Genomic DNA, 15883 nt, shown 5'->3' with positions numbered 1-15883 from the left:
TTCTACTTCCTCTAAAAGCATATCCTTTTCCTATTACATTGTCCACCTTTCTTTCATATCATTCATATATCGTTCATCTTCCCCAAATCCCTTTTAATTCTCTCTTCTAAGTTAAACCCCAAGGTTGGGTTCATGTACCGTCCCCCTCAAAATGTGACTTCATCTACTCTCCATCCCTTTTCCCTTCACTTTATGCCTTCCTACCGAACCTGCCTCCATTCAATCTGCTTCCATAATCCTCCCTCAGCCATACACTTGTGGGTATATTTGCTCTCCTATATTGCACCCTCAAAGATACATTCCATCCTAATTCAAGCTTTTTCCCTTTATTCCGAATTCGTACCGGAAAAAAGTTGTCGCTCCGGCCTAGGGACTACTCAAGAAGCAAAAGAGATTCAATTTCTCATATTAGAATTTAGCTTAGAATTGTTTTTCGTTTGGTATCATCAATTTTTTCCTTCTTTTCAAAGGAACCCTCACATCCACTAGCACCTACACTCTCATATAATTTCGGTAGCCCTTCCCAATTTATTTCGCATCATATTCAACAAATGATCCAATAAAATCTTCAAATTGTTTAGTTATTGCTTCCGATATCATTTCAGGCAACATATCGTGGATTTGTACCCAAAAAAAGAATAGGTCAATGGTATCTCCATCGGGTCCACATTCTCTAATAACCTGTGAAAAATCAACAGATGGTTATAAAAGTCCATGGGGCCCCCTTAATCACCCTCTCAATATCCACTTCATGGTAGAATTTAAACAGAAATCTCTTCTCCTCAAAATCTGAGATAACCATTCCTCCAATCAGATGCCAAACATTGACCAACGTATTCTTCATGGCTTGAAAATTAACCATTCATGCCGTCAAGAAGCAACCCACCAGGCAATAATCATGATCCACCTCTTCCTCCACGTCCTCTTCCACCGCCCAAACTTTCTCCTCCCGTCATGTATTTTCAAATTAGCAATACTGTCATCCATTAAAACGTTGCAGCTTTTGATTGGATTAATATTTCTTTTCGCCTATCAAACAATGTTTTACCACCTAGATGTCGAAAAAATAGCCCCTAACACCTAATAAATAAAGAGTCCTATTCGAAACATGCTACCTTAGCAGATCGACTTAGAGAGAAACTGTCATTGCGGCAAACTTTTCTAATTCCTAAATCTGACATCTTAAAAACTTGTGTTTTTAACCTCACCCAAAACTCGAAAATATAAGTATTTAATTTGAACAAATTTATTACTATAATAAAAGTCTCAAAAACTTGTTGTGCCAACCCAACCCAACAATAACTATAATTATATTTAACATAATGTTAGTATAGAAATTTTATAAGAGCACAACCTATGCCAAAAGACAAGACTCTTAGAGTAATAAAGAGCTTTTCTCTTATACCATTTTACACGATTTTGCCATTACCAAGGCCTCACATCTCAAAGTCGTAAGCTTTCTTATACCCTACAATTGCATCTTACTCTCTTTAAAAAATAAATAAAATGGTTCTTTTATATTAATTAAAAGAACAAATTGATCATTTCCATTGAAAATTTCATCCATTTGTACAATTAAAAACTGAGGTAGCTGATGGAATAATCAGATAATGATACGTGGCGTGCCTCATGTACCTCATGTTGGTGTACATGAATTAGTTTTTAATAGTAAAAATTAATAAAATTTTTACAGAAGAACTAGTTTTCTCTTTTATATAACATATGAGAATTAGTTTACCTCTTTTTTTTAATAGAGGGTAAAATGTAATCCAACTCTTAATACAGAGGTAACGTAATTTCACCTAAAAACACACTATATTTATTATCTTCTTATAGTTCAACTTTCCACTTAAAGAAATTAAAAGAAAAAGTAAATAATAATAAAATCACTTTCTTCTAGGCTTGTAAGGAGTGGAAGAACCCAGTTTTGTAGTAGATGAAGAAGATGAAGATGAAGGTGACAATACAGGCTTATGATTATGCTTCTTTTGATCAGCTTTATCTTTGTAAAATGCCTCTAATAACTCTTCTTTCAGTTCAGTAAATCGTCTTTTCTTCACTCTTTGTTCTTCGGAACTGCCATCTTCAAAGAAAGAAGGATCCGACATATCATCCACCAAGAACTTGTCAAGCACTTCAGCACAATGTGGGAAATATCGCCTTCAAGTTTCCACTGCCATTTACAGTTCAATATTGTTCACAAAAAATTCTCCAAATGGTCTAATGATTTACTACAAACAGTGTGAATCTAGAAAATATTTTAGGATTGGTGGGAAATTCAATCATAATTTTTTGAGAGGAAAAATATACTTTTATCTATGATTTCATCATTTTTGAAAATGACTAAACATACTTTTATGTTCATTTTAGAGGGGTCAAAATGTAATTTTATTATATATAAATTTATTATTTAATAATTTTTTTATAAATGCTTAGAACTACTCATAATTCCTCCTTAACTGTTAAATAGGAGGATAATACGTTTCAGCTCATTCGAACTCATATTCTCCTATACTTGTAACAATACCAGTGTATTTTTTTGGGCAGCCCTTGCCTACCCTTTGTATTTGGTGGTGTAACCAGAATATTGGATTATGATCTAGACAGTTTAATGCTTTTTTTGTATTTTTTATATTTTAAATATTTTATTATAAAATATTTAGAACTACTCATAATTCTTTTTAATCTTTATTAAAGAATAAACATACTTCAACACGCTCGAACTAACGTTTTTCTATACTAATAATAATACTGATGCAAGCCGAACTAAAACTCAATTAACTATTTCTTTTTAAAATACTTCAGACACTAATTATAAAAGAATGCATTTCTATTTTTTTTTAAAATACTTCAGACACTAATTATAAAAGAATGCATTTGGGGTAAACATTAATATTTTTAATATAAGATTAAAATTATAAAAGTGCTTTTTTGAAATAAATTTTTGAATTTATATCTACATAGAGAGAAAACAGATTTGTTAGTGGTTGAATTAATTTTTTATATCTTTGTTAGGGGCAAAGGCTAAAGAATAGACTGGTTTTTGAACTCTAAATATAGTATATGTATCATTTAATCCTTTAAAATTTTATAAAATTATATCTTAGTATAATAATAAAAATTGTATTTTATCCCTCCTAAAATTTATAATTCATCTCTAATTCTCTAAAGTAATTTTTTTGGTTTCGTACATATTCATTAGAATGTCCATTGATACTTGCTTTAATTGGTTGAAGTAGTTGGTCCGGTCAGATTTTAATTCTTTGAATTTTTTTATAAAATGCTTATAATTACTCATAGCTCCTTTCTAACCCTAAGTAGGAAGATAAATACACTTTAGTGAGCTCAAATCTGTGCCTTTTTATATTGACAACAAAATCAATATTAATTGAGCTAAGACTTAATCGACATTCTTTTGAAATTAATATAGTTACAAATTAGAAAATAGGGGATATGTATGAAAGCGTGATATACCTGTTTTAAAGAGGGTTTGCAATCTCAAATGAAGCCTTCTGGTGTGTGATGTAGGTGATTCATTCAAATCAGCTTCACTTATGTTTGAATCTGCATCTGCAATTTCCATGGCTACCTTGGCTTCCGCAGGATACAACAACCTTGCAAATGATACTGACAAAATTCAACAAAATTTATTACCATTCAACCTTCAACGTTCTCTTGTTCAAATTTATCAGTCATCTTATTAGTGTATGAAATAATTAGTACGTTATTCAGATTCGGATATCATTGTTGAAGAATGTTATATCTTTAATTTGGGTATATTCATTATTTTTTTCAAAATTTTCTTCTATTTAAAAGTAAATTAGTCAATTTCAACAAATTAATCGCCGAATTATTCAAAAGTTAAAAGTTATTATTGGACAGTTAAATTATTAACAAAAATTTGATGTCTATTAACTCACTATTCATCGTAGAGTTTTAGTGTATCTAGTAACTATTATTTGAAAGTTACATCTTATTATTGGATAGTTAAGGTATTAGTCTTGGTGATTGCATTTCAGCTCTTATTAGTGTATTTAGCAACTGAAATAGTTTTAGTTAATTCGGTAAATTTTTAATGGAGAGAACATAATTAATAAACATTTCATCTTTTTTTATAATAAATAATTTTATATATGCAACAAAATATCAAAACAAACCAAAAAATAATTTATATTACATTTGGTTGGAGTATTATTTTTTCCACGGATTTTAATCATTGGTTATTTTTAAACTAATCACAATTGGTAATTTTTAGTCATTCACATGACTTGTTTGTTGTAAAAAGAAGGAAAATTTTTCGCTTATTTTGAAAATGTCTTATTTTTTATAAGAGTTTTTACTATTTGTTAAATTCATGTATAAATTTCTACAATTATTTTTTATTTTTTGTCTAACTATTTAGCATATGTTTGAAATAAACTTTTTCCTCGTGTTATTACACTAATAACCAAACCTAAAGTTATTAATAATTTAAGTAAATTACATTAGTAGTCACCAAACTCTGAGTTTTTTCTTTTTTAGTTACTCAATTATTTCTTTTTTGAGTTTTTTTATTTTTTTGACAAAAAAAAATAAATAGTTGACCGTTTTATAACATTTTATAGTTGAGTTACCAATAATGAAAAAAAAAACATTGTTGAATCGATCTCTAACATAATTTACCCTAATAAGTTTAGAGTAAACTACAGTTAAAATTACTCAATTATAAGTAAATATACACTTGAGTGATCGAAAAGATACAAAATAGCAACTAAACTAGTTAAAAACAGTTGATTACTAGAAAGTTACTAACAAAAGTCTAATATGTTCAGTAACTCACTATTCATAGTAGGGTTTTATATTTTCCATAGGTTAATTCAATCAAAATCAAATAATAAAAATATGTATTTCAAGGATAAAATAGCATTGGATATTCGGTATATTTCTAAGAAAACTAAATGCACAATTTTCAGAATATTTACCTCGATTTTCATAGTAATCCAGTTTCATGTGTAAATCATAAGCAATCACTTGCGTAGGAACTCCCAAATTCTCAGATTCCGAGCACCGCATCTTCGCCTCAAGTACATCAATACATAAACGATCTTTATTCGATGGCGCCCCTTGTTTTTTATTCTCATTATAATCCTTAACCCGAGTTAATCTCCTACAAATATCAACAGCAGTTCGGCCATCCAATGTAGTTTCCGTCACACTCGCTCCTTTATTCAGCAACGCCACCAGCACCGATGGTTCTTTACGTCTAGCGGCTACGTGAAGAGCCGTGAATCCTCGGTGGTCTTTGAGATAGACGTTAGCTAGTCCGAGACTGAGTACCTCACTAACAATCTTGGGATCACAATAGGCAACAGCATAGTGAAGAGCATAAGCTTCATCTAATGTGACATTTGATTCCTTTAGAAGAAGCTCCAATAGTTCAATATCATCTGAATCTAGTGCTTTATGGATTCTCTTGATTTTCTTTTCGTGGACCATGTCGGATTCGACCGGCTCAGGTACAAGTCGGAGTGACCGAATCTTGGCATAAACATCGGGAGGTAGTTCTTTCTCGAGACATACATTGTCGAGGTCAGATTTTGCTACTCTTTCGATGCATTGAGATAAAAGCTGGTTTAGTTGATAGTGAAAAGCAGCTACGAGAACTGGGATCACATCTTCTATAAGAGCCTTCTCAACAATGTTCAAAAGATGACGCTTTATTTATACAAGGAAGTTGAGTCAGTAACATCTTTGCTAAAATCCAAATACCAAGAATAGTATTATTAATATTCTTCTTCTTCTTCATCGTACTATAATAATAATTGTAGATTTAATTTATATTCTCTAATTAAATCATTTTAAGTATTTATATTAATCTTATATGTGACATTCCACGGATAACTATCTGTTTATTCAATCAATTACGTAATTTTTTAAAAATAAAAATAAATAAAATTTAAAAAAAAATAACCAATTTACTTTCTATCTAACTATACAGAATGGTTTGCTCAGTTTTTTAAATAAATGGGGGCAAACATGTATGCATCAAATATAGCTAATTCCCAACAAAAAATTTTGGGTAAGTTACCTGCACGAGCAAAACCAGTTCCTTCGTGTCGAAAGTTGCAGAAGCATACATCAACTCCAAAGCATAATTTATAAGAGGGCCACAAGCATCATGGGAACAGCTCTCATCTACACATGTTGAAACACCCCTCGGTGATGCTTTAATCTTTCCTGTGTACAAATACTGCAAGAACACTTTAAAAGCTTCATAACCCACTTTACCAAATGGCAGTATTTCAGACATCAGATACTTTGGTTTTCGACCATCTTTGAGATCTTGTCGGAAAAGTTGATGAAAGTAAGGGCTTCGAGCAGCTAGGATACACCTATTGACACCCACAACAACATTGCCTTCCACTACTATCTCAGCATCATTGTAGTTCTCATATTCCTCGTTAATCACTAAGTTTTCAAGGTTGCCACTGAGCTTGTTTAGGCTCAAATTTTCAAGGTCCGTCTCTTCAGGATCCGAACTAGCTCCCATTAGGTGACTCCCAGACCCGAACCCGGATCCATTTGATAGATAAGAGGTGGATGGAAAGGTTAAAGAAGATGAAATCTCGTTTCCATAGTCCATATTTTTGTTAATCTAATAGGTGATGAAATATAATAAGCAAAATAAGAATAATAGCAAGAAATAAGCTAGAAAAAGTCCTTTTTTTTCCCAAAAAAGAAAATAAATTAAGATTTACAAATTACCCAGTTTTATAAAAGACCAAAGAATCTCCAAATCCATGAAAAAAGGCTAAAAAAAAGCTGAAATTAACAAAGAAAATAAAGGAAGAAAACAGGCTATGTCTTTACTCGAAAACCACTCAAGCTAGTTTTGGATACTGAAGTGGAAGAACCAGACAGGGTTAAGAAGAAGAACAAATCTTACAGACAGTTGACTGAGACGTAGAAGTCTTTCAAGCAGGTTCTCGGCGAATCTTGAGTGTTTTTTTTTTAAACTGCACTAATAGTGGATAAGTTTTTATTTTAATCATTTAATTAAAAAATTAATAATTTAAATATTGAATTATTTGAAAATTTTTTATTTAAGTTATTAAATTATTTAAAATTTTTTATATAAAGTATTAGTTTGTTAAATTTTTCTTAAAAAAAAAAGCTTTTACTAGTGAGCTCTAAACGACAATTTAATAATTAGTATGGTGAGTTAATATCTATCGACGAGTAGAAGAACATACCTTAGATCTAAGTAGATCTGGCATTCAGTGCCGAAGATCAAAGAAAAAACTTGTTTGAATTTTGATTCGTAAATTCGTGACGTTTAAAATTATTTCATAAAAAAAATGAACTGTAAAAAAGGAGAAATAGAGCTTTCAATTAGTGTAAAGAATGCAAGAAAATTATTTAGCATCGATTTTTATAGTCCATTAATTTAAATGAAAATTTTTGAATAATTTAATAATTAAATTATAATTTTTTTAATTAAGTGATGAAAACAAAAATTTAACCTATGATTTGGTTGTTTAGAATTTTAACTTTGTTTTGAGTTTGTGGATAGTAATGAATCTAACTGTTACAAGCATTATTGTCCTATCTTGTTGTAAAGTTAGGCAAAGACTAAAATAGAAGAAAAGGCAAATTAAACAAGTAATATCCAAATAGTACAATAACAATAAAAATGACAGAAGATAAGCTTGTCATATCCCCGATACAAGGAAAAGGATATATTCTGTTCAAAGCAAAGATAATTAATCAGTGGGAAAAAGTTCTTTATCTAGAAGGATTTGATATTAATATATATATATATTTTAAGTTTAACTTAATTCTATATTTATTTTGGTTTGTCAATATTATTTTAAAAGTAATTAAAGTGTATTGTTATAATACAGAAGTGATATCATATATTGAATAGTGATACCAAATTTTGAATGGTGTAATGGGAGCAGTTCACCTTATGAGATACGAAGAGTTTCTAGAATGAGAACGATTTATATTATGAATGATGCGAAGAGTCGTTATACTGATGGTTTGAAAGACTTCGGGTTGAGTTTTTTGCACAGTATAGACAATGTGTATAGCATCTCCTTTATCTCAATGCTAAGAAGATATTTATAGGAGGATGGTTGGGCACAGAGGTGAAGGCCCTATCTAGGGGTTAGCATTCAATAGGATCGAATCGAATTAAATGAAAAAATTTTGAGTTAATTGAGTAGATAAATCATATTTTATCATCCTAACTCGATTTGAAATTTTCTCAAATCGAGTCAAGAGATGGAATTCGAATCGAGTCGAATATATTTATTCGAGCTAAATTAAAAAATTGACTTTGGATCTTTGTAACCACTATCACCCATCCTAATTAAATTTTCTCACCGTAATCAAATTTGTTATTAATTTTCATCTCCTCGTAATTTATTTATTAATTTTTTATATACGGGTTAACTTCTTTTCTTACTTATTGCTTCAATTATCTTCTGAATTTTGTCATGATGTATTTTGAAATTAAAAAATATATTAAATATAAAAAATATGATTTTTTTAATAAAAGTTACCTTAAAGATAAAATGTGAAATTGATACCAAAATAAAATTTTAACACAAATATTTTATGGCATCATCAATAATTCAATTTTAACAGAAATTTATAAAGATTTAATATGATTAAACAATTTAATAATATAAATAGTAAAAAATGTGAAATTTTATTTAATAATATAAATAGTATATATAAATAAAATTATTACTATTTAGGTTTAGAAATTTTTTTGAATGATTTTTTATTTTGGGTAAAGGGTGAAAAGTAAAAAGTTTAGGGGAAAAATTTTTTTTGAGGGTTGGGGAGTAAAATTTTGAGGGGAAAGTAAATGCGGAAAATATTCAAAAAAAAATGGGAGGAAAATGGGTTTGGGGTAGATGAGGGATGGAATAGGAGAGGAGTAAAAGTTTTGGAGAAAAAGTGGGAGGGAGTAAAGTATTGGGGGGAAAGTAAAAAGGTTTGGGGTTTGGAGTAAAAATTTAAAATATTATAGTCTTGTATTCGGTTTATTCGAATTATTCAAATTCGAAAATTAAACTCGATTTGAACTCGAAATTTGAAAAAAAAATCGAGTTAACTCGAATAACTCTAATAACTCAATTCGTTTAACTCAAAATTTGAAACAAATTCAATTTTTTTCGAGTCGAATCTAGTTTTGCTCATCCCTAGCCTTATCTATCTCCCCTAAAATGGGAATTTTTTGCTTTAAACTTCCCAAAATTTATAAAATTATAAGTTAATATATAATAAAATTATAGTTTGACCCCTCAAAAAATGATGAAATTTAGAGTTAGTCCTAAACATGTAAAGATATAAGTTGGTATAATGATGGAATTATATTTTAACTCTTATAAGAATATATAATTTAATCTTCCCTTCTCAATTGGACAAAATTTTAGCTTCTCCCATGGTTGGGTATGGGTTCCAGCAATTGAGATCACTACTCCATGGATGCCATGGTAGGGTGGTAGGTGTCAACCCAATGTATTGCTAGAGTTGACTTGAAGAAATTAGACGAGGCGTTCGTTAGGCCTGGACGTGATGACTGACAGATGTTAGAAACTCTTCAACATATATCGTTATAGGATTGTATGCATCTACTCAGTGTAACATGATGTGTAAGCAAAAAGCATTACTTTCTAGCGAGATCATAAGACTAAGCTCCCACTCAACATGTTAAAATCATGCAAGATTTTTATTTTTGATTTCAATCATGAATGATTAATAAATACATGACAAGTACATGCGACATTCTTTTCCAAAACTATATAGAATGTTTATCATACATATGCATGAACATACTTTGTAGTCAGTTTAAATATCATCATGCGATCACAGAAAATTATAAAATTAAATGACTTCGACTAGCCAAAGTTTTCATAATTTCATCCTATAAAATAAAAACAATTTAAAATTACAATTATTACCCCCAAAGCATACTTTTGCTTTTCTAGGTGAAAGATAAATATCTTGATTTCTAAGGTTTTTTCCTGAAACCACAAATGACTTGAAAACCATCGAAGGGATCTATTGTTGCCACCACAGACTTCTACTACCTCTACGATTGACGTTGTTGTCATCACGTCACCATCGTTGCCACAATACTACTTGTGGTTACCACCGTTGGATCACCAATAACCAACACCACTGAACCACTATAGGACTTTTTTAAGTTGGTTGGGTAGGGTTTGTGTCGAATCAGTCAATCTTGGATGCATCTCGGCTCTCCAAGATTCGTTGAAAAATTCAGTTACATAATACTCATGTCTGTTTTCGGTTCACATAGACTATTCTAAAATTAAATAAATAAAAATAAGTCCTACATGGAAATGATAGTCCACGATCTAATTACATATCTTGAAAACATATTAAAATAATAATCACTGTGAAAATAAAATAAAATAAAAATAAAATAAAGAACACACAGATTTTTATGTGGAAACCCTTTTGGGAAAAAACCACGGGCAGAGGAGAAGAAAATTCACTATGTCAAATTCAAAATTATTACAAGACAAATAGACTATGTCTATTTATAAGCTTGTAACACCATATTCTAGTAAGACTGAAACACCTTATTCTAATCAATATCAAATAGATAGAATTTAATAAGGTTTAAAAAACCTTATTCTAAAATAAAATAAAAGAAGTGTAATTCTATATGGATTCTTCTTTTATTTTATTTTACCACTGTATTTTATTTAAATAAGGATTTGGGTCACTTAATTCTAACAATCTCCACCTTGACATGAATTCTTAATGAACAAGTTCTTTATTGCAAACTCTCAACGAACAAGTTCTCCACCTCTTCCATAAAACCCCTTAAGGGTTTAACTTCAACAATGAACACCAACCAAGTCTAAGCAATGCTCAAACTTGGTTATAGGAAGTGACTTAGTCATCATATCTGGAGAATTTTCATGAGTACTAATTTTGCTCACAACAATATCACCACGAGCAATAATATCACGAACAAAATGATACCGAACATTAATGTGTTTTGTTCTCTCATGAAACATTTGATCTTTTGTAAGAAAGATGGCACTCTGACTGTCACAAAATACTGTGTTGATTTGAAGGTCTTCATTGAGTTCACTAAAGAGCCCCTTCAACCAAATAACTTCTTTACAAACCTCAATAATCGCCATGTACTCAGCTTCAGTGGTAGACAAAGCGACTGTAGTTTGCAAAGTGGCTTTCCAACTGATTGCACAACCTCTGATTGTAAAGACATAACCTGTGAGAGATCATTTTCTATCAAGGTCTCCAGCAAAATCAGCATCAACATACCCAATGACTCTATCTCTAGTTCTTCCAAACTGTAAGCAAACATCAGTAGTACCTCGTAAGTATCTTAAAATCTACTGAACTGCTTTCCAATGTTCTTTACCGGGATTTGCCATATATCTGCTAACTGCACTAACTGTATATGATAAATTTGGATGTGAACAAACCATAGAATACATGAGAGATCCCACTGCACTAGAGTATAGAACATGTAACATGTACCCAATCTCATCATCTGATTGTGCAGACAAAGCCGATGAAAGTCTGAAATGGGCTGCTAAAGGAGTACTAACAGGCTTAGCACTCTGCATATTGAACTTGCAAAGAACTTTCTCAATGTACCCCTTCTGACTTAAGTATAATTTACTTGCTTTTCTATCTCTGAGAATCTCCATACCAAGTATCTTCTTTGCTGGTTCCCAATCTTTTATCTCAAATTCTTCACTTAGTTGAACTTTGATCTTTCTTATCTCTCATTTATCTTTTGCTGCTATCAAGATGTCATCAACATAAAAAAGTAGATACACAAAAGAACCATCACTGTTTTTCTTAAAGTAAACACAACTGTCAAAACTACTTCTTTTGAAATCATGAGAAGTCATAAAGGAATCAAACCTCTTGTACCACTGCCTTGGTGACTATTTCAAACCGTAAAGGAACTTTTTCAGCAAGCAAACATAGTCCTCTTTTTCTGAGACTGTAAAACCCTCTGGTTGTTGTATGTAAATATCCTCTTCAAGTTCTCCACGCAAAAATGCAGTTTTTACATCTAACTGCTCAAGTTCCAAATCATGCATGGCCACAATACCAAGCAAATCTCGAATCAAACTATGCTTCACAACTGGGGAGAACACATCTGTGAAGTCCACTTCTGGAATTTAACTGTAACCCTTTGCAACAAGCCTTGCTTTATATTTGGGTTCTTCAACTCCTAGAGTCCCTTCTTTCTTTTTAAACGCTCATTTACAACGAACAGTCTTCTTACTTTTAGGAAGTTTCACAAGATCCCATGTTTTGTTTTTTTGAAGTGATTCCATCTCCTCTTGCATAGCAAACATCTATTTTTCTGAGTCTTCACAGCTAACCGCCTCAAAATAATTAGATGGCTCTTGGTTTGCATCTATATCTTCAGCCACATTTAAAGCACAAGCAACTAAATCAGCTTTCGCATACTTCTTTGGAGGTTTAATTTATCTTCTAATTCTATTTTTGGCGATAGAGTATTGTGGTGAAGAAGCAACTCTATTCTCAATTTTTGTACTGGCTTAAGGAGTTGACTCTGTATTAATCTGATGCTCCACCTGCTTTTGATTTCCTTTATTGGAAGAGTCTTTAAGAGATAAGTTAGGTAGCATAGCAGTTTCATCAAAAACAACATCTCTGCTAATCACAACTTTTCTATTTTTAGGACACCATAACTTATACCCTTTTACACCATCTTTATAACCAAGAAAAACGCATTTAATGGATCTCGGTTCCAATTTTCCATTATCAACATGAGCATACGCAGGACACCCAAAAATCTTTAAATCAGAATAATTAGCAGGATTACCAGACCATAACTCTTGTGGAGTCTTTTTCTCAATGGCAACGGATAGAGATCGGTTGATCAAAAAACATGCAATAGAGGCTACTTCTGCCCAAAACGACTTTGGTAAGTTGGCATTTGACAACATACATCAAACCTTCTCCATGATTGTTCTGTTCATTCGTTCTGCAATGCCATTTTACTGTAGAGTATGGTGAATTGTCAAGTGTCGCACCATCCCTTCTAACTTGCACAATCTATTAAACTCATCAGAACAGAACTCTAAGCCATTGTCTGTGCGGAGGTATTTTATTTGTTTTCCTATCTATTTTTCAATCATAATTTTCCAAGACTTAAATGTCGAAAACACATCGCTTTTCTGCTTTAGAAAGAACGCCTAAACTTTTCTGGAAAAATCATCAATAAAGGTTAGCATATAATTAGCTCCACCTCTCCAAGGCACTCTGGATGGCCCCCACAGATTAGAATGAATATACTCCAACGTTCCCTTCGTGTTATGGATTCCTCTGGTGAATTGAACTCTCTTTTGCTTCCCAAAAACACAGTGCTTACAAAAATTCAGTTTGCAAATTCTTTGCCCATCAAGAAATCCTCTTTTGCTCAATTCTGCCATGCCATTCTCATTCATATGCCCTAGGCACATATACCAAAGTTTAGTAATATCATCATCTGACAAGGAAGAGGAAGCAACAGCTGCATCACCAGTAACAGTAGAACTCTGTAAAACATATAACTTGGCAATCTTTTTCTGCCCTTTTATCACAACAAGAGAACCTTTGGAAATCTTTAGAACCCCACTTTCAGCTGTGTATCTGTACCCTTTTGAATCAAGAGTACTCAACGAAATTAAATTTCTTTTCAATTCTGGAACATGTCGTACATCACTAAGTGTTCTGACAACTCCATCAAACATCTTAACTTTAATTGTTCCAACACCTGCGATTTTACATGAAGCATTATTTCCCATCAAAACAACCCCTTCAGACACTATTACGTAAGTTGTAAACCAATCCCGATTGGACTTATGTGGAAGGTGCAACCTGAATCATGTATCCACTCCTCGCTTACTTTAGAATCATTGACAGAAGCGACTAGAAGTTCACCATCGCTGTAGTATTCTACAACATCAACTTCACCGAAATTTTCTGGTTATTTTCCCTTTTGATTCGCAACCTCCCTTTTAATCTTATTCTGTAGCTTGTAGCACTCGGATTTAATATGTCATTTCTTCTTGCAGAAGTTGCAAGTTTCACCTCTGTTTGAAGACTTTGATCTACCCTTAGATTTACCGCAAGGATTTCGTTCTTGTATCCTTCCACGATCATCATCAGCATTTCGATCTTGTCTCCTACGAACAGTGAGACCCTCTCCTTGAGAGTCGGGTTTAACCACAAGATGCTTCATCTTATCATACGAGGTCAAAGAATCATAAACCTCATCAACTGTGAGAGACTCGCGGCTATATAAAATCGTGCCTCTAAAAGTTGAATAAGACGGGGGCAACGAACAAAGTAGAATCAACCCTAGATCTTCCTTATCATATTGAACCTCCATGGCCTCTAAGTTTGAGAGAATTTTTTTAAACACTGTTAAGTGTTCGTGTATAGACGCACCTTCCTCCAAGCGATGAGCATAAAGATGTTGCTTCATATGCAACTTGCTTGTTAGAGTTTCCGATATACATAATTGTTTTAGCCTCTTCCATAATGCAGCGGCGGTCTTTTCTTTCATCACATCCTGCAAAATTCCGTTGGACAAATGCAGATGTAATTGTGTTAACGCCTTTCGATCCTTACGCTTCTTCTCTTCATCTGTTAATGTCGAAGGCATCTTATCTATTCCTAGCAAGGCATCCTCCAGATCCATCTGCGCAAGAACTGCTTGCATCTTGATCTGCCACAACACAAATCTGGTGTTGCGATCCAACAGCGGAATTTCATACTTTAAAGACGCCATTACCGTGATGGAGATGAACAACCCAGAAGCTCGGATACCAATTTGTGAAAATAAAATAAAATAAAAATAAAATAAAGAACACACAGATTTTTATGTGGAAACCCTTTCGGGAAAAAACCACGGGCAGAGGAGAAGAAAATTCACTATGTCAAATTCGAAATTATTACAAGACGAATAGACTATGTCTATTTATAGGCTTGTAAAGCCATATTCTAGTGAGACTGAAACACCTTATTCTAATCAATATCAAATAGATAGAATTTAATAAGGTTCAAAAAACCTTATTCTAAAATAAAATAAAAGAAGTGTAATTCTATATGGATTCTTCTTTTATTTTATTTTACCACTGTATTTTATTTAAATAAGGATTCGGGTCACTTAATTCTAACAATTACAACCACTTTAACATCTAGGAATCACAATTTTGGAAAAATTACTTTATCGTATAAAAAACAAAATACATACACTCACATACATAACCCTAAATATGCTTATAATTATAAGAATGTCACACCTTATAAACAAATTAACCAAACATGAATAAGAGAGAAATATCAGTATTGATTTATACTATAAACATAACACAACTTGACTCTGATGCCAATTGTAGGAAAAATTCGGTTTGAAAATGATTTTCTTGCACAACAAGAAAATAAAAAGTTGAAAATCGAGCCGGTTTGCAATATTTATAGCAATAAAATTTTCTCAAAAAGCATATATGCTTTGTGCAAGACGGATCTTTGACGTTCTCGACTTTCAACCGAATAACCTCCTCCACTTTCCTCGTACCAAGAATCGTTTCGAGTGTGGGCTCCAACAATTATGAATCAAACACAGAATCAAAAATAATTTTCTTACTTTCAATAGGAAAGCAAATCTCTCTCTTATAGAAACTGGTAAAATTGTTATTCTCGAAAATTAGAATTTATACTTAGAAATAAATTATGGGTATTTTCAGAAAAAATAACTATATCTCAAAATTATGTAAAACTTATTTATTTCAACCTTATGAGTGTCATCTATTTATTGGGAGATAGAAGAACCCTAGTTGAATTAGTAGAATAC

The 15883-nt window shown here is 31.9% G+C and overlaps 1 protein-coding gene across 2 annotated transcripts; it reads right to left on the bottom strand.

The window, feature by feature from the left end:
- Positions 1-1686: 1686 nt before the first annotated feature.
- Positions 1687-6997, bottom strand: LOC107888467 (BTB/POZ domain and ankyrin repeat-containing protein NPR1). Of its 2 annotated transcripts, XM_041077604.1 has the most exons (5): positions 6268-6983; positions 6068-6174; positions 4962-5694; positions 3475-3627; positions 1687-2173 (listed from the first exon to the last, which is right to left on the bottom strand). In XM_041077604.1, exons 1-5 carry the CDS (start codon positions 6620-6622, stop codon positions 2163-2165), a joined length of 1359 nt encoding a protein of 452 aa, XP_040933538.1. In that variant the 5' UTR covers positions 6623-6983; the 3' UTR covers positions 1687-2162. The 2 variants fall into 2 exon arrangements, with proteins under 2 accessions (XP_040933538.1, XP_016668072.1); XM_016812583.2 differs by having other exon boundaries at positions 6068-6997.
- Between the last annotated feature and the right edge of the window lie 8886 nt (positions 6998-15883).

This window comes from Gossypium hirsutum, chromosome A09 (assembly GCF_007990345.1).
Source record: "Gossypium hirsutum isolate 1008001.06 chromosome A09, Gossypium_hirsutum_v2.1, whole genome shotgun sequence".
In the NCBI taxonomy this organism is placed as follows: domain Eukaryota; kingdom Viridiplantae; phylum Streptophyta; class Magnoliopsida; order Malvales; family Malvaceae; genus Gossypium; species Gossypium hirsutum.
This window is presented reverse-complemented; position numbering and strand designations above follow the sequence as displayed.

Bases quoted from the DNA above. Each gene is read 5' to 3' on its own strand.
- LOC107888467 (XM_016812583.2), bottom strand. From the start codon at position 6,622: ATGGACTATGGAAACGAGATTTCATCTTCTTTAACCTTTCCATCCACC. The intron at 5,695-6,067 runs GTAACTTACCCA...GTATAAATAAAG, and splicing joins AACTGGTTTTGCTCGTGCAG to CGTCATCTTTTGAACATTGT. The intron at 3,628-4,961 runs GTAAATATTCTG...GAATTTTGTCAG, and splicing joins GGATTACTATGAAAATCGAG to TATCATTTGCAAGGTTGTTG.